Below are 26,877 nucleotides of genomic sequence, written 5' to 3'. Positions count from 1 at the left end.
GAAAATGAATTTCATATAGACTTTTACCTGACGGCGAAGTCCAGTTCTGTGTAGGTAATATTTCTCTATGTCTTTTTGCTCAGTTTACACTAATACAACTAGATTGGTAGCAAACATATTTTAAATTTTTGCATGATAGATAATTTGTAAGAATTCATGCCCCCAAATTAAATAGAATTAATATAAAATTTTTCTTAAACTATCGTGTTGGTGGCTTTAGGATACAAAGTTAATATGCCGAGACTTTTTATTTCTTCTTCTTATGGTGGCAGTGCAGAAGATAATAGGAAGAGGAGCTTTTATGCATAAAACAGCTCAACAGTTTTCAACCAGGTCAGCTATTGGCTGAAAGCTCAGAGCTGTTTTTGCATTTAATCCTAAATATAATCTGAAATAATACAAAATTTGAAAAGAGATGAGTTATTTAATAAGAAGAATGGTGGAGACAAGTTCACAGCAAGAGAGTGCTTCTTGGTTGGAGTGTCATTTGCATTTGGGGTAGGAAGATTCCTCATTGTCTTGAGACTAGTGAGCTACAAGGGGTCTAGCATCTCCGGACCCAACCCATTAAGTGCTAGCTACATCTCTTCAGTCAGCCTGATAACCCAAAGTGCCCCACGCATTTTAGATGCTCCAAGGGTCAATCGCTAGTTGGGAACCCTTTAGAGGTCTTTACTCTCCCATCAAATGGGGCTACAGAATACCTTCCTGGTTGGAGTGGCTTGGTTTATGACTTAATGTGTATAGAGTGCTTAGAACAGGGCCAGGCACACAGTAAATGCTCATTGATTGTGAACTATTATTACTATTTCAACTCCATAGTGCCTTTAATTTATTAAGCACTCGATTTATTTAGCTTTTATTAATATTAACTTACTGTTGGACACTTGGCTCAAGGAGAGTCATCTCAGAAGCGACTAATGTGGTCATTGATAGGAATACAGAAAGGTAATAGTTAAATGTCAGAAGGTGAGGTCTGAAAAGGGATGTTCATTTAGCAAAAAGGAGGAGAAAAACATGGTGGGTAAACCTTCCCTCAATACAGCAGAAAACTGTACCAGTGCTTAATTCATGTTGACAGTTTGTCAAGATATAGAGGGGCACAGGCAGGGCTTTATGTTCCAAAATTAGCTCCACGTTTAATTATGGAAACCAGTCTCAACTTAAGAAGGGCCTTGCAGCTTCCAACCTCACAACCGACAACATTAATATGTAATTTTGTTTTAGACAAAGTAACCATCTTTTGGTAAGCAACATTTTTTAAAAAAGCATATCAACTTTTTCTAAGAATATATTTCGTTGAGTACAAGTATAGCAGAATATATCTTTTCATGCATAATTTGTTTATAATCTGATAGATTTTCCTTAGCTAGGCAACCCCTGGGTTTAATTTATATAAATAAGCAAATTATAAAAAACATGCCAGGATACATTGACTAGAAGTTATTACCATTGTCTTTGATGTTAATGTTGAAAAGAATATGACAGTTCTGATACACAACAGTACTAATGTACCTTACAGCATTTCTGTGTGTCAGTATCACTCTCCTGGACTTTCCAAGGAGCAAGCAATAAAATGCACTTTAAGTGTGGCTATTTGAAATGCTTGGAACAGATGTGTTTTGAAATTAAATGTTCAGAATATAGAAAGATAATATGCAGTATGTACAATATATTTTGTGACATCCCTAATGGGACTGGGTGCAGCAGTGAATGATCAAATAATACTAACATTTCTATAGTGTAACATGCAGTTATTCATGCTTAGAGGAGAAAATGGGGACCAGAAAATTTCTCTCATCGGTCAGGTGCAGTTTTGCTGCTAGAGAAGTCTAGAGCTGTCTAAATATCACCACCCAGTGAGTTATGAGAAAACTTTTATTTAAAGCCACTTGGGATTTTGAAATTATGGCTGTCTTAGGCATGGCAGTTGCCATACAAGCTCACCGTCTTGTGTACCTCAGCTTCTAACATCAGCATACTTTTTATATCACATGTTCCCTTGTCTTTTAGGATTTCTTTTGGCCGGGGTCCAAAGTGCCTTCAAATCGAACACCTGGTCTTCATTAATGTTGACAGTTTGTGGAGCTATAGAGGGGCACAGGGAGGGATCTAACACCCTGTACCAGGGAACGTGCAGCGTTTATTTTATTTATTTATTTATTTATTTTTAAAGATTTTATTTATTTGACAGAGAGAGACACAGCGAGAGAGGGAACACAAGCAGGGGGAGTGGGAGAGGGAGAAGCAGGCTTCCCTCGGAAAAATTTTCTTCCTTAGAATTAAAGAAACCTTTTGAAAACAGCATACCCAGGTCAAAGAGATCATACTGCCATCTGCTGGGAAATGGTAATAATTAATATGAAAATCTGGGACAACTACAATTTAAAGAGTGCCTCCCAACGTATTGCCCTCAAGACTCAGTTATTTCCAATAGATTATACAGCTGACCCTTAAACAACAGGGGTTTGAACTGTGTGGGTCCATTTACATGCAGTTTTTTTTGGGATAAATACAGTACAGTACCGTAAAGATGTCTCTTATGATTTTCTTAGTAACTTTTTTCTCTAGCTTACTTTATTATAAAAAGTATATAACACACATAACATACAAAATATGTATTAATCAACTATTTATGTTATTGGTAAGGCTTCCAGTCAACAGTACTGCATTGTTCAAGGGGCAACTGTAATTGATGTTTTCATGATGTGACAGCCAAGTACCTTAATTAGTTTTATTAGAATAAAAATAAGTAGATCCTGTCTGGGAAAACTAAATTACTTAATCTATTTAAAGGAGTCCCTGTGCTTATGCTAAAACTTCTGCCTTTGATAAATAGCCTCTGTTTAACCTCACATTGCAGAGAGTCAAACTAGGGAGAAAACTCTTTGGATTTTTTTTTCAGTATCACACCAGCTATATAATTTCACATTTAATGTGACAAAACAGCAATGTTTCTGAAACTGAAACTGAAACTGATCTTCTATTGTATCGTCATGGATGTGAAAGAAATAAAGATTCATGTTATATTTAGATCCACTCTATTAAAGACCATTTTAATTTTTCCTATGATGATGATAAGTGGTCAGTTTGCTATATGTCCCATAAGAGTTCAAAGCAATTTATATATATTTTCTTGATTGGTTGGTGCTTATAACAACTGTATGAGGTAGATAGTATTGTTATCCCCATTTTATAGGGGAAACTAAGGCACAGATATGTTTTTGTCATTTGCTCAAAGTCAAAAACTTAGTAGAGTTGCTACAGAGAGAGAGAGTCAGACGAATTAAATATTCTCTGTGCTTAACAAAGAAAGAATATTTTTGGGGTGAAATTAATTAAAAGAAAATTGGTCAGTTTGTGTTTTTTAAAAATTAAAGTGACAAATACAATTTCCTAGGGCAAAGTTGACAAGTCACTAAACAATTACAGATTTTATAGTTAACGATTACCTTTAATATAAGCTTTATAGGTAAATGCATTTCTCAGAAGCTTTACTTTTTCTACCACATATCAGAAAACATAACAAGAGCATCTTTTATCACAACAGCAAGAGAAGAGTCCATGTCATTTTTTTTTAAGAACAACTTTTTTGAGATATAATTCACATGCCATATATCCACCTAGTTAAAGGGTATAATTCAGTGGTTTTTAGTATATTTACAGAGCTGTGCAACTGTCCCCAGTCAATTTTAGAACATTTTCATCGCACCAAAAATAAACCGTGTACCCATTAGCCACTCCAGCCCTGAGCAACCACTAATCTACTTTCTGTCTTGATAGATTAGTCTGGACATTTGATGTAAATGGAATCATACAATAGGTGGCCTTTCGTGACTAGCTTTTTCCACTTAGCATAACATGTTTGAGGTTCATTCATGTTACAACATATATTAGCACTTCATTCTTTTTATTGTCAAATAATATTCCATTCTTATATCCATTTATCAGTGATGAACATTTGAATTGTTTCCACTTTTTGACTCCTACGAATAATGGCATGAACATTTATGTACAAGTTTTTGTGTGCACATATGTTTTAATTCTCTTTGGTATATGCCTTGGAGTGGAATTGCTAGGTCACATGGTAACTATTTCACCAGGTTAATTTTGCACTGGGTTGATCTTTTTCACAATTCTTGTTTGTCAGGGCACTTAAATGCATTGCCAGAATTGCTCCGCTTCAAGCAGAGAAGAATAAATTATTTATTTCTGAGTTCTGTTTGTACATGTCGATACTATGTATACCATTACAAGAATCACACCAAGCATTCAAGTGTCAAATTGAGAGTCAGTTGACCAGTATAAAGATGATGAAAATTAATAGCTTATAAAATAGCTTTGATTTCTTTTCCTGTAACAGTCTTAATGTGAATGTGCAAATTCTGATTATCTTTCCTTTTGTTCTTCCACAAAAGAATCTATCAGTACTCAATACATGTAAACGTGTTTATTTAAAAGATAAACATTCCGTGAAATTAAAAAATTTCTATGGGAGAGATGATGCCTGGCAGGTTCAGTCAATAGAGCATGTGACTCCTGATCTTGGGGTTGTGGGTTAGAGCCCCATGTTGGGAGTAGAGATTACTTTTAAAAAATTTCAATCAGATATAATGACAATAATAATAATAAACATATAATGTATAGTTACACAGGATTAAAGAGTTCACAAATTCTGCATTCAAGTTTTCTGACAAAATAACCAGCCCTACTACAAAAAATAAAATCTTCAGTTCCAGATAGAAGATGAAGATTGTAGAAAGAGAAATAAGGCAATCATTCTTAGTCACTATGGAAGATGATAATTAACTCAGCAAGTATCTCTTGGATAACTTCTTCACAAATGGAGATTAAAATAGTACACTTAAAATGAATAGTAATTATAATAATTAAAGTGCTTTGCCTTTATCAATTCAAAGCAGAACATATCTTAAGTAGTTTATGCACTGCTTCTGAAATCCAAATACAATTTAAGGTAGTCCAAACCTCAATAGCTGAGTGAAAATATGCTGGAGTTGTATAAAATTATCCACAATTTAGTTATCTTTCGAGGGGGAGCAGACCAATCATAATTGTCTGGAAAAAATGTGTGTGTGTGTGTGTGTGTGTGTGTGTGAATTTGGATATCATTCTCTGTTCAAGTGATTCCACCAGAAATGTACTGAGTGTGTGGAAGATACATATACGAAAGAGACAATATTCTATCTTATGTTTTCTGGAGAGGCTATCCTGAAGAACCTGATAGATTTATCTTTTAGTCTTAAAAAAATGTTATTTTAGGGGCACCTGGGTGGCTCAGTCATTAAGCGTCTGCCTTCGGCTCAGGTCATGATCCCAGGGTCCTGGGATCAAGCCTTGCATTGGGCTCCCTGCTCAGTGGGAAGCCTGCTTCTCCCTCTCCCCCTTCCCCTGCTTGTTTTCCCTCTCTCGCTGTGTCTCTCTCTGTCAAATAAATAAATAAAATCTTTAAAAAAATGTTAATTTTAAAGTCAGAATTGGCAGAGCACAGATTGGAACTCTCCAAATGGCATTACCTCATTCATTATAACACTTCTTCCTCTAAAAATGATGTTGAGACACTTTAGCACATTTTGTTCTGGTCCAATTTTTATTTTGTTCAAAATCTTTTCCAATTAAAAGCTTGTTTGTTTGTTTGTTTGTTTGTTTGTTTGTTTTTAAAAGTAGGCTCCAGGACCAGTGTGGAGCCTGATGCAGGGCTTAAACTCATGACCCTGAGATCAAGACCTGAGCGGAGATCAAGGGTCAGATACTTAACTGACTGAGCCACCCAGGCACCCCCTCTTAAAAGGCTTTTTGAAAACAGCTTTGGTGGGGCACCTGGCTGGCTCAGTTGGTTAAGTGTCTGCCTTCTGCTCAGGTCATGGTCTCGGGGTCCTGGTATTGAATCCCGCATCAGGCTCCCTGCTTAGCGGGGAGTCTGCTTTCTCCCTCTCCTTCTGCCCCTCCCCCCTACTCATGCACGCTTTCTCTCCCTCTCTTTCAAATAAATAAATAAAATCTTAAAAAAAAAACAGCTTTGTCTGTTGTAATCATGTATACTGATCAAATGATGTTTAGGCTTTTCAGAGCAAATTCACTTAGTTTTCAAGAGAAAAAGAAAAGAAAACTCCTGAAATAATCCATTTTCACTGAGATTATATACAATATCAACAGAATGTACGAGATTTATTTTTTATTTTTTATCAAAAATTTAAATGACTTGGCTTTTCCTCAAATACCACATTACCTAATTACCTGGGTTTTTCACTTAAAGTTATTGCCCAATAGTCTGGATAAATCAGTTCATCTTCAGCTATGGTAATACAATTTGTTATTATTTGTTATTATCTGATGAAACCCAACTAAGAGGATTTGTATTGGAAAATATCTTTGTTGTTTTTTTGTGTGTTTTTTTGTTTTGTTTTGTTTTAAGATTTTATTTATTTTACAGAGAGAGAGACAGCGAGAGAGGGAACACAAGCTGGGGGAGTGGGCTTCCCGCTGAGCAGGGAACTAGATGCAGGGCTCAGTCCCAGGACTCTGGGATCATGATCTGAGCTGAAGGCAGATGCTTAACTGAGCCACCCAGGCACCCCTGGAATATATCTTGACTCTGAATTGAAAGAGTTACTTTTGCACATACAGATACAAATCTGTGAAACAAATGTGTTTGCCGTACAGAAACATTTTGATCATGGGAATGAGCAGTTACCCAGATGTTAATGACAGTTAACATTATAATACCTTGAGCATTATATTCACTATCTTACTCAGTCATCCTTTTATAAGTTCACAACTTAAGCTTGAAGCTCAATACAGATTGAACTGTATTTGATAAGTTTTTTGGGGGGTGTAGGTACAATTTAAATTTTTGTTTAAGCTTGCCCAGAGTCACATAGCTAGGTAAATGTTGGCATCAAAATTACAGTCCAGTTCTCTGATGCAACAGCCCCAGTTGGCTTTTTTTTTAACCTGTTACACTTTTTTTTGGAATATTTTGGTTTCTGTAGCCATAATATGTAACTTGTGGATTGTGTTCCAGATATGGGCAAGTACTATGTCATAAAATCAAAGCTATAACTTAGAAGCTTCTAATAATAATTTAAAATAACAAAACTGTATTTTTAGTTCTAATTTTACCACCTAACATACAGGGACTCCTTGCTTTGCATGATATTGCTAAGCCATAAATGACTGTGGAAGCTGAAACCATGCAAAGCAAACTCATAATTAATGGAGAAAATTCAATTTTTCTGTGATTTTTTTTTTTTTAAGTAAGCTCAACACGCAATGTGGGGCTTGAACTCATGACACCAAGATCAGGAGTCTCATGCTGTACGAACTGAGCCAACCAGATGCCCTTTTTTCTATGATCTTTAAAAAATTTTTGTCAAAACATTAAAAACTCTCTTACTGTTGGTTATAAGTATATAAAGAAATGAAAAAATAGTAAAACTACTTAGTACACTGTAATCCAAAGAGTAGAAGCATAGTTAAAGTTTTCCTTGTTAAAAAAAAAAAAACTTTGAAATAAAAATTTAACCCCCCTCAAAAAAACCAGGGAAATTAACTTTACATTTTATAGAATATCAAAGATATCCGAGCTTTTGAAACAAAAATTTAAATTGTACCTACACCCCCCAAAAAACTTATCAAATACAGTTCAATCTTGCCTTCTTCTCATCATATGTTTTATGATAGGAGCAAGAATCTTTTCTATGCCTTGGTAAATTGTCATACTCCTGTTTGGATCAGCTTTCAACATCCTATCCATTGCACTTTCAATGTCTGAAAATATCTCTGAGAGTACCTTTATTGTGCCCATGTCACTTCTTCTAGGACATTTTTATCCTTTTTGTAACAACTACTTTTTTGATTTATGTTGATGCATTCTCCTTCACCAAGTGCTTTGGCTGCATATCTAAATTCTTTCAAATGACATCAATGTCAACATTGTCACAGTCAATTATTTCTTCTGTAACTCCATTTATATCTGATTCAGATTTTACTTCCAATGTTGTCACTCTTTATTTCTCTGCTACTTGTTCTTTCTTTCCTTCCTTTCCTTCTTCCCTCCTTCCCTTTTTCTTTTTCTTTACTTCTTCCTTTCTTTCTTTCTTTCTTTCTTTCTTTTTCTTTCTTTCTTTCTTTCTTTCTTTTCTTTCTTTCTTCTTTCTTTCTTTCTTTCTTTCTTCTTTCTTCTTTCTTTTTTCTTTCTTCTTTCTTTCTTTCTTTCTTTCTTTCTTTCTTTTTCTTTCTTTTCTTTCTTTCTTTCCTTCTTTTCTTCTTTCTTTCTTTCTTCTTTCCTTTCTTCTTTCTTTCCTTCCTTCCTTCCTTCCTTCCTTCCTCCTTCCTTCCTTTCTTTCTTTCTTTCTTTTTTTTTTTTTTCTTTCTTTCTTTTTCTTTTCTTTTTCTTTTCTTTTCTTTTCTTTTCTTTTCTTTCTCCCCCATTTTCCTCTTTGGACTATATATTGGTAAGATATCATGTGGGTTTACCACTGGGAGATAAGAAGACAAGAGAACACAACTACACTTTGCTCTCTGTGAATGAACTGAATAACAGATACACTGTGACCAATCACTGAAACACTTTGAAAGAAGTGATACGATTTGTCACTTGTCATGATGTTATTATGTAGTGATTTTGTAGATTGAAGCAGCAAAGTTTATACTGCTCACATTGCTCACAGTTAATGTACTAGTCATTGAAATGTACTGCTCAACATTGCTCACAGTTAATGTACTAGTCATTGAAATGTACTGCTCACATTGCTCACAGTTAATGTACTATGTTTTGGGGGACTGGTGTTTTAACTAACCATGGTCACTGAAATTCATGCATATTAGAAACTTAAGTGAGGACTGTCTCATTATGATAATAATATGAAGGATATCATATACCACAAAGGATCATAAAAATACTAGTCTACTAGGGTGCCTGAGTGGCAGTCAGTTAAGTGTCAGGCTCTTGGTTTTGGCTCATGTTGTGATCTCAGGGTCGTGAGATCAAGCCCCGTATTGGGCTCTGCACTCAGCACAGAGTCTGCTTAAGACTCTCTCTCCCTCTCCCCTTCCCCCCACCTGCTTTCTCTCTCTCTTTCTCTCTAAAATAGATAAATAAGTCTTTCTAAAAAAATTTAAAAAATAAAGTTTGGTAATATCTCAATCTATTAAAAAAGCTACTGCTATACTGTATTATAAATTTATAGATAGGTATAGATCTCCTAAAGTAATATGCTGGTATTATGTTAATTATAGTTTAAGAATTGATATTTATCTTGTTAGTATAATAATAACTTTACTTACCTCCTAGCAATTTAGAAGTTTGGAGAGATGTAATGTATGATCCAGGAAAATCTAAAAGTTCAAACTGATAAATTCCTTTAGATAGAAAAACATTCAACATCAATCTGCTATCTTTAAAGCAAGTCTCAATAATATTATTTGCTTACTGAAAAACACATTTATGTTATAAGCATGTAAAAACTTTTAATTCATAGTGATTACCTATATGAAGGGACAGAAAATGGTTTTTTTGAATTCTCCTATTATAATTTCTTATATACTTATGTTTGATGAGACAGTATTTTATATTGAGACCAGAATACTTTTCAGTATACAATAACAAAACTGTCATGTTATTCAAATAAATTGCTAATTTTTAAAATTCCTATCTGGACTGAAGGAATTGAAATGATTTGTAAATTGTTCTTTTAACCTTAAAACTCTGTGTTCTCTGACTTTTATATTAAAAGCTATCAAATGTCATACATGTCTATTCTGGGGATTAAATGTCTATTTTTTTAAGGGGATGGTTAAGGTACCTAGCATTATTTAGTAAGTTAAAGCCTTAGGTGTTAAATCTGATTTGGGGTTGAGCTCTCAGGAGGAAAGGATGATTCATAGGCACCTTGAGACAGTCACTTACCCCACATGAACTAAGGAGCAGATACATTCTAAGGCTCTCAAAATAAAGACAGTGCCAAGTACTATCTCTTGACATCATGTTATGTTTTGTATAAGGTGTTAAAAGATAAAAATAAGATTGTTTGAATAACATTTAAGTTTCATGAGTGTATGTGTATGCATGAGAATTTGGATGAGTAAATATGCATAGCATAATTCTTTTAAAATGATGTGCTTTTAGACTGATTGACTTACCAGAGCTGCTAAAATAAGAAAACACACTCCAATTTAGTTTGAAATAATGGGGACATTGGCTCTGCTGCAGTTATTTTAAATGAATACATGCCTGACTGTGAATGGATCAAGTGCATCATTGGCATTGCACTGAAGTCATTCAGAGACTTTTTCTTTGCCATTACAGGTAGAGCGGGAAAAGGCCATTCTTCTGGCCAATCTCCAGGAGTCACAGACGCAGCTGGAACACACCAAGGGGGCGCTGACAGAGCAGCACGAACGGGTGCACCGGCTCACAGAACATGTTAATGCCATGAGAGGCCTACAGAGCAGCAAAGAACTCAAGGCTGAGCTGGACGGGGAGAAAGGCCGGGACTCAGGGGAGGAGGCCCATGACTACGAAGTGGACATCAATGGCTTAGAGATCCTCGAATGCAAATATAGGGTGGCAGTAACTGAGGTGATTGATTTGAAAGCTGAAATTAAGGCCTTAAAGGAGAAATATAATAAATCTGTAGAAAACTATACTGAAGAGAAAGCCAAATATGAGAGTAAGATCCAAACGTATGATGAGCAGGTTACAAGTCTTGAGAAGACCACCAAGGAGAGTGGAGAGAAGATGGCCCACATGGAGAAGGAATTGCAAAAGATGACCAGCATAGCCAACGAAAATCACAATACCCTTAATACAGCCCAGGATGAGTTGGTGACATTTAGTGAGGAGCTAGCCCAGCTTTACCACCATGTATGTCTGTGTAATAACGAAACCCCCAACAGGGTCATGCTGGACTACTATAGGCAGAGCAGAGTCACTCGTAGTGGCAGCCTGAAAGGGCCTGATGACCCCAGGGGACTTTTGTCTCCACGATTAGCCAGGAGAGGTGTGTCATCCCCAGTAGAAACAAGGACCTCATCTGAACCAGTTTCAAAAGAAAACACAGAGGCCAGCAAAGAACCAAGTCCAACCAAGACCCCCACAATCTCGCCTGTTATTACTGCCCCACCATCATCTCCAGTATTAGACACAAGTGACATCCGCAAAGAGCCAATGAATATCTACAACCTTAATGCCATAATCCGGGACCAAATCAAGCATCTGCAGAAAGCTGTGGACCGGTCCTTGCAACTGTCTCGTCAAAGAGCAGCGGCACGGGAGCTGGCCCCCATGATCGATAAAGACAAGGAAGCCTTAATGGAAGAGATACTCAAGCTCAAGTCCCTGCTGAGCACCAAACGGGAGCAGATCGCCACATTGAGGGCAGTGCTGAAAGCCAACAAACAGGTGATCTTATTCTCCTGACAACGCATGCTGGCCAAAGCTTTCCTAACTAGTTAATTCTTTAATGTTTTTGAGTGTCCATTATCATCAGGATGAGAGGTCAGATTCCTGGTCAGCAGAGGAATAAATCAAACTATGTCCCAGTGCCAGATCAGAATGTAAGAATTATTTTTCAGTGAGTGAGTGGATGATACAGGAGAGTAAGGATGCCCCTCTAGAGAGAGGTAGAGGTGAGGTCGTTAAGCAGGATCCAAGGAGAATGCAGTTGCAGGTGTAGAAAGACAATGCAGGCAGTACTTAGATGGAGTCCAGCAGTCATTGAGGGGGGAAACAGGTGATAGAGGGATGGCAGAATAGGCTGGCATGACAGCTTACACCAGGGAGATAGCGTGGCAGGTGGCCAGAGCAAACAAGTCTAGAGAGAGAGAGAGACAGACAAAGATATAGAATGTCCACGAGCTCTGCCAGTGACCACATACCAGAAATTTAGGTTCAGCTGGGATGTTAATTCACCTAGGTCAGAGCTGAAGCAGTAGAAAATTTTTCTTACCAATAGGTCTTGTCCTTCTGGAATAAGCAGGAATGCTACAATGGGACTCTACCTGACTAATCCCTAGATCTCCTTCACTACTGAATTTGTTTTCCACCCTTCAGCTTTACCTGGGTGGGAGTGCTATGAAATATAGGTGGGAAAATATTTTTAATTTCTATTTAGTTTCTCTGGAAAGTGAACCTTGAAAGACACGTTTGAGAAGGGTGCTAATAAAGGGTGTTGATAAAGAGAAACAACAAAGCATCAAATACCTTCTTGCAAACATAAGCAGTGCTGGTGTTGGGGGATGATTTCAGATGCAGTGCTCCTTCTTTTGCCCTTATTTGGGGGAAGCCACACCATCATTATGTCATCCACAGTACAGCTTTCTAGCATCTTTATCTTCAGTTCCCATAAATCCAGTGATGTAAATGGGAGGTCTATCCCACAAGCAGTAATATTCTTTGCACCATAAATATGTTTTATGTAAATCTAAGGGCAAATTAGGACCTTCTTTTGTGCCATCACTTCAGGGAAATAGAAAAAATTAGGATGAATAAAGAATTTGTAAGAGATCTGACTCCAATTTGAGGTCAGAGTGAAAGAATGTATTGCCATAAACTGCTACTATCCAAAGACCCAGTGATTTAGAGTGGTCATCAATAGCCAATACCATATTACTAATACCATAATAGATGAGGCTTAGACAACCTTTATCAAAGACATAATATCCTGGGCATTCGTGGTCAAGCCATTCAAATAACATCTTTGACTTCTTGCAGGTTGAATATTAACAACCTGGAAACCTAGATCTATAAGTGTCAAGGTGCTTAATTGATTCAGAAGTATAGATAAGCATGGTTGATAAGCCACGGGAGACTAATTTGTGCACAGGCATTCATTGATTACACATTTCAAGGCAGGTAGTAAATAGGGATGGAAAAATAAGTGACCAAGTAATCTAGTAGGAGTTCAACACATGCCTGTAACTATTTACAGGGTAGGATATATTGAGCCGTATAAACAGTACCATTGGAATTCAGTGCAATACAGGAATACAAAGCATTCCTGGCTAAATTTTTATTTTCTCAGTGGTTTGTGGTACCATTTGCATCACATTAGCATCACAACCCTTATGGTCTCAGTAAATAAAATGAAAACACATTTCTAGCCATGCATTTAGTTTACATTTTAATGATGCTGGGCCTACTGCTATGATGCTTATGTGCCATGAATAACTTCAGATGTCTGCAGATGACATCCATTGTATTTAGACATTGTGGAATGTTCACTATTAAGACTGAGGTAAGAATTCTGTCATAAAAGTTTGAAAAAGGGGAATCTTCCTGTTTTAAAAATAGGCATTCTGCATTCTCTGTGAATCTTTTAATATACTTCAGGGTTTTTTGGTATGCACATTGTCTTCTGCTGGAATATGCAATGTTTATGAAATACCATCTGTGGACTAAACTGTGCGAGATGCTGAACATTCAACGAAGACTAATACATGGTCCCCACCTTTCAGACCAGGACTCACAAACTAGTGAGTCTGTGGGGAAAGACACAGATCATGACAGTGTGGTGTTATACAGGCTGCAGTAGAACCTATGGAAGCATTGCCGAGGAAGGGATTAATGTTTCCTAACGGGGTTAGCAAAAAACTTCATGGAAGCAATTATACTTGAGTTTGTTCTTAAAGGATAAAGAGTTGTTTTCCAGGAGAGGAAGAAACCATTCCAGACAGAAAGAATAGTAGGTAGAGAGCCACAGAATAGAAGGATATATTCAGTGAATAGTTGGGGAAGATCTCTGTGGCTGGAAACAAGACATTTTATTTAGAAAGTCAACTTTGGGAGCATGGAGAATGTAGTGAATGCAGACATCACCAAATCTACTCAAAGGTTGTAGATACTCAGAATTTCTTACTTCTGAAAAAACTTTGTACAGTCTGTGGACAAACAAACAAACAAACAAAAAACCCTACAAACAAAGTGGAGTCTTCTGGAGCATTTATTACAAAGAATAAATGAGTTTGTACTTCTGTTTCAGATCTTGCTTTTTTGTCATTCCTTCCTCTCCAAACCTTAGATGATGGATCATGTGGCTCCACATGCTTACAGATTTGTATGTCAACATTTTCACAACTTTTAGACTTAATGGTCTGTCCTAAGTAAATATGTGTATAATTTTTTAAAAAATTAAACAACTGACATTTTTTCCCCAGGTCAGTTTCTGCATTCTGAATAATTTTCTGAATCTAATATTTCTGAAGATTCCACTGAGCTATAGCACCACAGAACATACCAAAATATTTTATGAGTAAATTCTCATTTTAATCTGAATCTGAAATTCAATTAAAACTCATAAGAAACTACTCTGGAATCAAAACATTAACAAACTACCCTATCCCAACATTGTTTTAATTTTAAAAAGAATCCAATTGTCTCTATAGAGACATACGAAAGTCGAGGCTGTCCATTTCAAGCACAAAAGGAAATGTTAAAAACCAGGATAGTCTTCCTAGGAAATCCCATTAGTAATGGATTTTTTTTCGTTAGTAATGGACTTTTTCATTAGTATTGAATATTTTTACACACTCCAAAAAGCTGTGGTTAACAGTTTGTAAAAATAGTATGTTTCCAGTTTGCCTTCAATTTTTATACCACGCGCTATGCATCAAACAGGCAGTCCCTAAATATACATTGATTTCATGCATTGATTCAGTCCACATTTTTCTTTCTTCCTACTATGTGTCAAGCTAGTTCTCAACTTGAAACACTGTTAATTTCAAAAGATTCAGAAATGTCCAAATTCCAAGTTCAAACAAGTATTTTAATTCATTCAACATTTTGGAATTTCTGCTTTTATGGAGATTGTGAAGAATTAAATTATAGGTTTTTGTTTTGAAGTTGTAGGCAAAGACAGGTAGTACTTGGTTCTTTAATTCTTTTCCTTAAACATGTAATACGGATTTATAGTTTGTCATATACCCATGCTATAAATTGCAATGGCCTGTGTCTTTTAGGCCCATAGAGCACAAGTGACACAAGAATATTTGCATTCTATTGTATTTCAGTCGGTCTGTGCTTCCTCACTACCTTCTTCTTGATAAAATCCTTCCTGTATAAACTTTCATTTCTGCTCCCTTTTTGTCTGAAAAATCGCACTTTCAAGCACCTGCATTAACTATTTACTGAACTACTATCATTTCCTTAGCTCCTGATACTGACTCTGGTTCACAGCTGGCTTCCAGGGCAATTTAACCACTTTAAAGTCCAGATAGATAGATAGATAGATAGATAGATAGATAGATAGATAGATAGATAGATAGATAGATGATAGATAGATAAAATGTAACCAAATCAATTTCATTCTCCGTTTATGAAAGAAAATAATAGACCCAGCATGGACAAATCTGTATGATCGGTTTTCCTGATATGAAAACCATAAGCATTGTGATCTTTCTGCTTCAGACAGCTGAGGTGGCACTAGCTAATCTCAAGAACAAATACGAAAATGAGAAAGCAATGGTGACTGAAACTATGACGAAGCTTAGGAACGAACTGAAGGCTTTGAAAGAAGATGCAGCGACTTTCTCATCCCTGAGAGCAATGTTTGCAACAAGGTAATAGTTTCTTCTTCCAAGATTAGGTGCGATAGGTGGGGGAAAGACTTTAAAATTCACATTTATCTCTTGAGTGTTGTTTGGTGTGCCGTCCAAGAGGGTAAGGTGTGAAGAAAACACTTGAGATTCCACTCTGACCAAACTAAGACAAAATGTTTTGTGCTGTTTTCCAGAGCCCTCTACTGGACACACTGGATCAAGCAATTCTTTTTTTTTTTTTTTCAATTTCAATGTAATTTTATTGATGACTATTTCAGAAAGTATTTTTAAATTAATGTGATAGATATTTTCCCTAGAGGTTATATGTCCAAAAGAATTAGACTCCCCCAAAAGCCTCCAATAAGGGGGGGACGTACTTCCTAAAATAGCTAAATATTATATTTTCACCACTGAAATTTATTTCTGTGACTAAAGGACATAAAAGTGCTTATCATTAGTATTGTGTGAGAAAGACACCTCCATAATGAATATCAATATTCATTATATCAGCTAATTGCTTGGACTTTAATACACTGTGAATTAAATTAGAATTTCTAAAATGTAATTGTATTTATGACCAAATTATTCACATTGCCCAGCCAATTAGTTAGACAAATATTAGTGACTACCTCCCCCCACCAGTTTCATTATCACAATACAGTGGTTCTATATTTTGCTTTTAAACTTGAAGTGATTAAGCATGTATTGATTCAAAGATTTCAAAATCCTGAAATTTCTTTTTTTTACAAGAATTTATTTATTTATTTATTTTGAGAGAGAGAGAGAGAGAGAGAGAGAGAGAAAGCAGGAGAGCGGTGTGAAGGGGAAGGGCAGAGGGAAAGGGGGAATCTTAAGCAGGGTCCATGCTCAGGGTGGAGCCCAGACTTGGGGCTCACTCATGGCCCTGAGATCATGACCTGAGCCAAAATCAACAGTCCATGCTTAACCAGATTGAGCTACCCAGGTGCCCCATCAAAATCATGGGCTTTTCAAAGATGTTGTCATCCATTTTTTTTGCTTTCACAATTCAGTACCAAAACAAAAGCAGTCACATATCTTATATGATACAAACATGGTACAAAATTCACGAAGCATAACTATGGCTTTATTTGCAGATTCAGTAAATAATTTACATGTAGCTGATATAAGTGTAAAAAAAAGTCCTGAGCCCTGGAGTTTGTCCAGCTTCCTTGTGTATCAGGAGAGAAAAGTTTTAAGCGCATACTTTGTGATTGATTCTCTTGGTGATGGCTGTGAGAAGACTGTGCTTGGCAGATCACAGGGATGCAGGGGACCTGTAGGAACTGACTTCTGGGTCTGAGCCTGGGAGAGTTCAAGGAGTAGGGTAGATACACCTCTGGCCACTGTGAAGGGCTGGATAGAGAAGAGGGATGGTACAGAGTGCTCCCCTCTTTGATGAAAGAAATCAGTCAGCATTACATGAAGAATATATATATATATATATATATATATATATATATATTCTTTTAAAAAGAAATCAGAACTTTTTTAAAGGGACATTTATATCTCAATCTGGTTTATTTAAGAATTATTTATCCCAAATAGTGCATTTTCACACTATTTGTCTTTTTATGTATCGTAATTGCCTTTCTCCATAGTATTTTTAAAAATATTATCTGAGCAGTTAAAAATAAGCCTAGGGTCCTGAAATCCACCTTCTATTTTACTAAGTCTCAATCTTTGTTATGATATCCCTGCTATGGTATCCCTACTGCTTCTTGACATCTAAGGTTAAAAAAAATAACATTTAAGGGACCCACCTGGATCTCAAGTTCTTTCACTAGAGTCTGTTTTTTTCTTTAAAATGATGCAAGGCTTGTGTTAATTTCAGTTTGTATAGTACATTTTAGATACCTCCATCGAGTCATTAACTCTCAGCTGGTGCATGAAGAATATTTATTATCTTAGTGGGTAAGTAAACTCAGAAAAAAAAATCTGTGAATAATTGTGTGATTAATTTTTCCTTCCAAATGTTTATGTGCTTAGGTTTTACTTTTGATGGGGAGAAAGATCACTGAGCTTATCTTTCTGCTATCAAAGCTGAATAAAGATGTTCCTGACAGCCTGCTCTATCTGTATCAAACCCTATGCAAATCTTGGTTTTCTTTGACATCTATTGCTTTATCATCTGGTTGAGAAATCTTTGAAAATATTCAAGTTTCTAATTTAGGCAAATCTGCCATCTTGAAAGCAGTGCAGCTGCAATTTGTACTCAAAACCCATAAATATAGATAAAGAAGGAAAGGTTTTCTTTATAAATATTATTATTCTTTTGCATGCTACAAGCCTGGTCTGTAACAAACTTGTCACATTCCTCCAAAGAATACAATGTTACACCATAGAAGAACATACAGACTATTGTAACACATCTAAGATGCTGTGAACATTACGTGAGACTTTACTGTTCATTCTTCTCACACCCTGGAGCAGCCTCCACAGTAACTCTGTCCTTGGGGTTTAAGATGTCACCTATTAAGAGTGTCCATATGTACTCCATTGTATAGATGAACCATCAGTTACTATATCTGCTCTGCTGTTTCCAGTTTTCCACTGTAACGGGTTACCTTCATTCTGCTCAGGGAAGACCAGGATTCTAAATCTAAATTCGAGGACAGTGCATTACTGTTCAACTTAAGTTCGACGTTTAATTTCAGTGAGAGTTTCACTGAGATGTGTTTGGGTTCTAGATGTGATGAATACGTCACACAGTTGGATGAGATGCAGAGACAGTTAGCAGCCGCAGAGGACGAGAAGAAGACTCTAAACACTTTGTTACGAATGGCTATCCAGCAAAAACTCGCCCTGACTCAGCGGCTGGAGGACTTAGAGTTTGACCATGAGCAGTCCCGACGCAGCAAAGGCAAACTTGGAAAGAGCAAGATCGGCAGCCCTAAAGTAAGTGGGGAGGCGTCAGTCACCGTGCCCACCGTAGACACTTACCTCCTGCATAGTCAGGGCCCACAGACACCCAACATTCGGGGCAGCAGTGGTACTCAGAGAAAAAGGTATGCATGCAGCGATCTTCACAGTATGGTGCAGAGGCCAGATGTTTAGTTAACTGCAAAAATAAATGTGCTCTTATTGTGGAGGATGGAGGAAGGGAAGGAAGAGAAAAACTGTAGCTGTATTAACGGGCCTCGCCCCTGTTGGTTTTTCCAAATCAAAACCTTTTGATAATTGTGTTGATTTATTCCTTTCTGTCCCCCACGCCCCACCTCTTGATTAACCATAATATAATTTTTGAGTATCTGTCAACATTTTTGCTGTTCCTTGTATGCGTAAATATGCCTCTCCCTTACCTCCAACCTAAAAATTGCTAGCTAAAAGGTGAATATTAAGAATGAAGCTATGTTTTACCTGTTTTACATGACATTTAAAAGTCATTGTACTTCTGGTAATGGTGCTATTTACCAGCTTCTCTTTAATGGGGCAAGAATATGAATCTGTTCTCTTAGGGAAATTTTTGTCCGCATTACCAAACTGACAACTGACTAAAAGGAGATGTTTCTACTGAGGTAAAATGGAATGGAATGTGTATAGTCTTTTTCTTAAAAGCAGGTTTTTGTGCCTTTTCACTTGGTATGTGAATGTTGCTCAATAACTCATTTGCCAGGTTTTTAGTGGCTTGGTTTTGTGACCTTTTTACAGAGTCCTGGATGTTGAATTACTTACCCTGTATTTTCAGTTAATGGTAAAATTTTTATTTTAGGAACTTTCCGTAAAGAATCAAATAATATCAATATTTTCTATTTGCGGTTCAAACTGACTAACTATAATAAATTTCTTTTCCAGTATCCAATACAGTTTCCAAATAGGGTTGTATCCTGGTATGGAAACTAAGCAATTAGCAAAAATCTTGATTTACATGTTAAAAAAAATTAAATGCCAGTATAAATAATGCTGTCACTGGTGAGGCTTTGAAAGGTAATTAAAGTAAAACTTTTTTGTTTCCTATATGTATTTTCTTGGATCTCCTGCAAGACAATTTTCACCTTCCCTTTGTGATCAGAGCCGTCCCAGGACTTCAGGGGCTACCTACCTACAGAATTTATTAAGAGTTCCCCCTGATCCCACCTCCACAGAATCATTTCTTCTGAAGGGCCCCCCTTCCATGAATGAATTCATCCAAGGGCACCGGCTCAGCAAGGAAAAAAGGTTAACCGTGGCTCCACCAGGTAAACATTTTTTCCTTGGGTGCATGTGATGCAAATGGTTAGCTGAATAGACAACTCTCCCCTTCCTCCCAACCACTCATGCCCACCCATCTACGGAGTCCGACTTTGAATTCCTACAGCTAAAGTAAACACGCCTTTACGCTTAGCACCCTGTTTCCTCCTCTATTCTGCTAGACAAGCGTTCCTTAGGAGTCTCCAGGGACTTCCTTTTAACAGCCAACGATGGAAAATGAGAGTTGGAAGGAATGGGATAGGTCAAGGGAACCTAGCATCAGGTGTAATGCAGAGCACACTCCCAAGTCCTATTTGCAATTTGGTAGCTCATAGCGATTCCATCCTGATCAAATTTTGTCATTTTGTTCTGAAAATTTTTAAGGTAATTTCAGTAAAGGGAGCCATCTTTATAAAATCCTTTCGGGCTCATCTCCTTTTGTAGTGACTCAGAATGTCTCCTCAATCATTATAGAGAAAATAGAAGTAAAATCCTAAGATTTTGCTCCTCAGGAACATACACATCTTAGTGTAATATTCTTGTAGTTTGCAAGCCCTTATTGATTTATGCTTACCAATATACTCACATTTTATGTTTAGCTTCACCATTTTACATTTTTCTTTTTCAAATATTTTTCCTATGAAGAGCTTCAGTTGAAAATGTGACTCACTCCTGAGTACTGAGACCCAGACAGCTGCACTCAGTTTTGTCTTCTGGACCCTACTGTAACCTTTGAGTTTGCCACAGAATTTTGTTTTTTAATTCACTTTGATTTTATCGCCTACCTCATTTACTTCGATTTTTACCTTAATTCCTTTTTGGAAACCTCAGCCTTTGGATCTCTAATAGTTTTCTTACCTGATCTGTGAATTAGTCTACTGATTGGGCTTAGAAGGCGTGGTGTGGAAATTTACAGCACATACTCTACATTCTAAGAGTGTTTGAGCGAATAAGTAGTGATAATGAGTTGGAAGAGCATAAAAGCCAAAATGTACACCAAAAAAAAAAAAAAAACCAAACAACAACGCTGCTGGATGTTCTTACTTTCATAACTCATTTCCTATTATTTCAGACCCCTTTGGAAGGTACCTTGAAGTATCTGTAAATCACCAAAGTGGTTATGATTCATCAGGACACTTGAATAAAACCCACCAGTCGTTTTAGTGTTCCAACTGGATTTAGTAGCACTCTCTACTAGAACTTAGAAAAGAAATCCTGTGATTAATAAGTAACCCTATTGTATTTTAATTTAAAAGTGACATATCAATAAGATTAAAAATTATAAACAATAGCTATTTTCATTTTGTATATGATCATTTGATCCTTATTTACATTAATATGTATTTATATCATTGTCATGACATTGTCAAAACCATTAACATTATATTGTAAACTTTTTTGTGTTACCTAGTCTATTTTTATTTTTAAAGGTTGTATCATAAATTTTGTTTCAGATGTTATTGCATTAATCAGTACTTCTTCTCTTGTTAACCACTGGAATAGTTTTTCATTATTTGTTATTTTATGCAGTGCTGCTAGAAATATCCTTATGCAGTCAACTTGTCATCAGTTCAGTTTTTCTCAAGCAAGATCATTGGGTTAAAATTACAAACATCTTTGTGTTTTGTGCTCCATTTTGACATTGCTGTCAAAGAGAGTATATCCACGTACCAAAAGTCTCACAAAACATTTTTCCTGTTTTCAATACATTCTGAATCCTTCTATGACTTTTTGCACACTATACACAACTTGCAACTCTAAGGCTACTTAACCGTATGTGAATGAAAGCACCATTATGTTGTATTACATTCTTTAGTTTTGAATAACTAGAAAATGCCATTGGCCTTAGAAATTATCATTATATTATACAAGATTAAAGATATAAAGAACATGGCATTCAGAATCATCACTAGGCCAGAAAATCATTTTAATGACAACGTAGCATACTAATAAGCTTTACATTTTTAACCATTCATTTGAAGTTAAAATAATGCAGGAGAAAGTAAAGCTGTTATTACAGCCTAAGGAATTTTCAGTTATATACCATACGTCCTACCAGATTTGTTCTTAATAAATTTTTAGATCAACTGAGCAACATTTTCTAAAAAGTTTTGGCTAAATCAATTACTATAGAAAGTGACTAATTACCTACACCAAACAAATTGTAGCTTCTAAAAGTATTTGTATTATTGACAATATGTATTATTTTTTGTAGGCTGAACTGCATTGGGTAAGACATATTAAATATTATTTATGGTGCTTTTACTGTATAAAATGTGTCCAGTAAGCTGAGAAAGGGAAAAAATGCCATATATATCCAGTCCTATGTTCTCTGCAAGAAATATTTTAAACTCACGGGAAATAATAGATTTTTATAGTATTTTTTATTCATGAATTTAATGTTACTGATAATTATAAAATTTATTAGCTAATAACAATATATATTCATCATTTTAAAAGGATAATTCCCTGTTAATTTATTAGAATGTTTTGGATAAGTTTTCTGAAATGTATTTTTAATATATCTTTGTAGGTGATTATTATTATTCTAATAAGTGGGTTTTCTATTGAGGACCATTGAAGTAGTTAAATTAATTAAATCATTGCAGTGGATATACAAAGAATTTAATTTGTTTTGGATCCTTTTGTTGAAGAATTATGACAGATTTAAATCTCGTTTAAAAATTTAAAACATAAAGCATAAAATATTATCTACCATATATAAAGGATATTTTCAAATAGATTTTATTTCTATGAGACGGTCAGCAGAAAACCCTATCAAGCCACAATTTCTCAATTTCTGGAAAATCAACTCTAGGATGGGGCATTGATTTTCAAAATTAATAGATTGTTTTGTATTAATTGGTTTACAACATTAATACAACCTTTTGGAGGAAAATTCTGGCCTTTGCCTCTGACTTTGGCTGTTTCTGCTGCCTCATCCCCTCAAACTCCAGAGTTTCTGTCCTTAGCTTGTTGACTTTCTTGTTGCTGACTTAGTCCTTATCTTAGCATACAGACTCCAGTGTTCCCACCCATATTGCTACCAGCCTTGATGAATCTGAGTCAAAAAGGACCCTGTTGACATCAACGAGTTTACAATCAGGCAGCAGGTAGTACATCTTCATAAAATCATTGTTTGTTTTTATATTATTTATCATATAAATAGCTGTTACATATTATTTATATAATAACAATAAAATCTTACCATTTCATCAATAATTAAAATCAATCTATCAGAATATGTGAAAGAAATCTATGTAATTTATAGTCAAGAGATGTTATTTCTATAGTAAATACTTGACTATGTGATTTGCACAGGTAAATTAGGTTCGTGAACCCAATTGCAATGTGTGTATGTGTGTATGTGTGGAGGCTTCCCCACTCCAATAAGCAATTCTCAGACATCAGCTGGGTATGCTGCAATTCAACTGAGTTCTGACACTGTCTACACAGAAATAACATTAGATTTCGCCTGTTAAGTCTCAGTCCCACAAGGCTGCCCCTCCCCCCTTTTCAGACACCAGTTGAAAGCCCGGGTTATTACTTGTGTTTCTGACCACCTGGCTATGGATTAGAGGTTCCAGTGACCCTCCTCTTTGGCTTCAAAGACCAGTCACAAGTTTAGGTTGTTACCTATATTTCTAACCAACTGACTATGAATCAGAGTTCCCGTGACCCCCTCCTCAGGTTCAATCAGTTTGCTAGAGAAACTCACAGAACTCAGAGAAATATGTTACTTACTAGATTACTAATTTATTATAAAAGGATGTAACTCAGAGATAACCAGATGGAAGAGATGTATAGGGCAAGGTATAATGAAGAACTTGGAGTTCCACGTTCTCTTCCAGAGCACACCACTGTCCCCACATCTCCAGACATTCACTAACACAGTGCTTTTGGGGTATTATGGAGGCATCATTACATAGGCATTATTGATTAAATCATTGGTCATTGGTGATTGATTCAACCTCCAGCCCCTCTTCCCTCCCCAGAGGTTGGGTAGTAGGACTAAATGTTCCAACCCTCTAGTCATATGGCATATTCTCTTGATTCTCCTGGCAACCAGTCCCATTCGTAGGTGGAGTCCAAAAGTCACTTTATTAAAATAACTGGGGACACCTTTATCATTGTCAACACTTAGGAAATTCCAAGAGTTTTGAGAGCTGTGAGACAGGAATTGTGGATGAAAACCAAATAAATCTTTCTTCTAAAGCACAATATCGCAACAGGATAAACAAATCTCAGACTTAAAAAAGCAAGCTTGAACTCTTTTCTTGAAGTGACAGCCTAAGCAATTTGCTCTTTACACTGTGTTTTGCATGTAGGAGCTTTCCCTTTTGGGTGTTTTACTTTCCCTGATGATTTCAATTCCCTCTGCCCCTCCCTACTTCTCTCTTGCTCTCCTTCTCTTTCTCTGACACCATTACTGAACTAGTGGGAGAGAATGGTATTGTTTTGAAATCTGAAAATTTTGTATGATATTTTGGTTTTGCCAGTCTTTAAAGCAGTGTTAACCTTAGATACATAATCACCCTTTTAGATGTATAGTCAACAACAGACACAAACATGTTCATGAGTGAAAATTACCTTTACATTTCACTACATTCAAACATTTTTCTGTTTTTTATATTGTAGTTTATGTTCTCTCTCTCTCTCTCTCTTTTTAATTCATTTGAGACCAAGAGATACAGAGTGAGAGAGAGAGCAAGAGCAGTAAGGAAAGGCAGAGGAAGAGGGAGAAGCAGACTCCCTGCTGAGCAGGGAGCCCGATGCGGGGCTCGATGCCAGGACCCTGGAGATCATGCCCTGAGCTGAAGGCAGATGCTTAACCATCTTAGCCACCCAGGAGCCCCTGTAGTTTATGTTCTTAAGCATGTACCAAACCTACATTTCTTTCCTTAACTCTTTTGCTCATTCACTCATTCATCAAAATTTAACAGAATGTATTGAGCTACCACTATGTGTCAGGCACTTTTGTTGGCTTTTGATATAATGTTATTTATGTGAAACATCATCCCTGTGCTTCAAATAATTAATGGTGTTAATAGATGTTCCCAGAATAAACAGAGGAGTTGGGGTGGTTAGGAGCATTCTCCCAAAAGAAAAGCAAGCACTGGTCATGAAAGTTGACTAGACCTTGATAGGCAGACAGTAGGAATGCCGATGTGGGTAATGAGAAGAGCCTTCTAGGAAAAAGGTCAGCTTTTGCAAAGACCATGAGTTTGGGGACTAGAAATTGAAGGGGGACTTGGGAGTGATGGGAAATGACACTGGAAAGACAGACAAGGACTTGAAAACAGATAGCCAGACTAGTAGAGTGGACTTTATTCCTTGGGCATAGATGACTGTTTTAAGAATAAGATCAGGTTTTCATTATATTAGATTGCCCTGACAGCAAGGTGGAGAATGGATTGGATGTGGCTAACACCTAAGGTAAAGAAGTAGGTATGGAGTCTCATGAAACGTGCAGATGAGAGGTGGTGGAGACTTGGAATCAAAACAGGGAGAAGTGTGAATGTTGACACGTGTCTGAATTTAGAGAAGTCCAACCATACCTGAGAGCAGGAGCTCTGCTTAACTCTAACTGCCTGTCTCCTTCATCCTCCCATATTTTATATGTAGAAGGAGCTCAGTGAATGCTATTTGAACTGACTTTCTGAACTAATAGACAGCCTCAGTGGTTTTTTTCCCTAAAGTATATTTTTTCCTCTGGAGGCTTCTCCATTTTTGTGAGCTCCTCTTCCCCAAATCATTATGCTTTTTTCCGCCCCCACAGGATTCAATCCTTGAAATAGCTGGAGCGAACAGTGGTCTGTTGAAACTTGCGATCTTTTTAGGCTTGTATTTTCTCTTAACATAGCTTCTATAGAGTTCTCTGCAGAGGAAGGCTTGGGCATTTTCTGATGCTAGAGCATGTTGCCCTTGGTTTGGTATCTGACAAAAGTTAAATCAAAAATATTAATTCAGAAAATTGCCAACCACATGTTGAAGTATATGTTTCTATCTGGCCCCAATGTAATATACAATTAGAAATTGGTTCAAATTTCCAAATTTTACTGTATCATGTATGCTGCAGGAGTATTTTTCTTTTTCTGGATTAGTCATGGTTCATTTTACAGTGGAAATGTCCAATACCCTCCTATTTCTTTTCAGTATTTTTTCAAGGAGCAATTCTATTTTTACAGGAAATCTTTTACTATAGGATGATCTTGAGTTGGAATGTGCATCATTAAAAATGTCATCTGAGAGATGTCTCTTCATTAGATTCCATCTGTCTCTCTGATGAAAGATACCCAATTGAAAACTGAAAAATATATCTCACTTTTTCCCAAGAGCTCCATATTTGCTTTGTTTAGATAAATACCTGATATTCTCTAATTTAGCTGGATGTTTTGATTTTCGCCCAGGTAACTAGTTTCATATGAAAATATTTTAGAATTTTAAGATTTTCCCCCTCTGTTATTTTCTCTTACAAAGTGTTTAACCTATATGTATCATATATACCAGTTTTACACTGTGTACATAAATTATGAAGACTTTTCTGATCCCTTATATTCACCAGGTAGAATTACCTGCCTCCTTCTCTTTGCCTCACTACAGATGGCATAGGCACAGTGTCTTAAATCACATTCCTCTATGAATCTGTAAGCTTTTGGGCAGGAACCTTGCTCCTTGATCTTTTAGTTTTCAGGATCCTGCACTGTACCTGGCACATAGTAGGCCCTCAATTTGGTGGATAATTGGCAATAAGTCCAAATTTTCTACGATATCTCAAATATTTGGTTTATTATGGTTTATCACCTATACATGTAGATCTTCTAATGTATAGATTATAAATGGTGTATTTCAGATGAGATTTAACGTAGGTGATGTAATCAAATCTCCATAAGAGTTGCATTTGGGAAATTTCCAAGTCAATTATTCACTTTTCTTATCATTTAATTTAGGCAGTGTGTGTGTCTGTGTGTGTGTGTGTAATATTATATATATAACATGGCATATTATATATAATTTAAATAATCTTTATTTGGTTGTTTTATATGGGTGCCTAAAAATCAAGGCAATTATAAAATACCCATGTAGTACGGAGTAAAAGATTACATATAAATATGTAGGCTTTCCTTATTTTTT

General features: G+C 36.3%; 1 protein-coding gene across 8 annotated transcripts in view; it reads left to right on the top strand.

Moving 5' to 3' along the window:
- The window catches only part of BICD1 (BICD cargo adaptor 1), a 228,861-nt gene that overhangs the window by 163,994 nt on the left and 37,990 nt on the right, over positions 1–26,877 (top strand). For 3 of the 8 annotated variants that reach the window (XM_027595481.1, XM_027595482.2, XM_027595484.1), the window contains exons 5-7: positions 10,328–11,422; positions 15,425–15,576; positions 18,264–18,471. In XM_027595481.1, coding sequence (XP_027451282.1) covers positions 10,328–11,422; positions 15,425–15,576; positions 18,264–18,471 — 1,455 coding nt within the window. Of the gene's footprint in view, positions 1–10,327; positions 11,423–15,424; positions 15,577–18,263; positions 18,582–19,557; positions 19,752–22,755; positions 22,857–26,877 lie in introns of all 8 variants that reach the window. The other 5 variants (XR_003520138.1, XR_003520139.1, XR_003520140.1 and 2 more) reach the window with 4 other exon arrangements.

The sequence above is a fragment of the Zalophus californianus genome, chromosome 9 (assembly GCF_009762305.2).
Source record: "Zalophus californianus isolate mZalCal1 chromosome 9, mZalCal1.pri.v2, whole genome shotgun sequence".
Classification (NCBI taxonomy): Eukaryota; Metazoa; Chordata; class Mammalia; order Carnivora; family Otariidae; genus Zalophus; species Zalophus californianus.
This window is presented reverse-complemented; position numbering and strand designations above follow the sequence as displayed.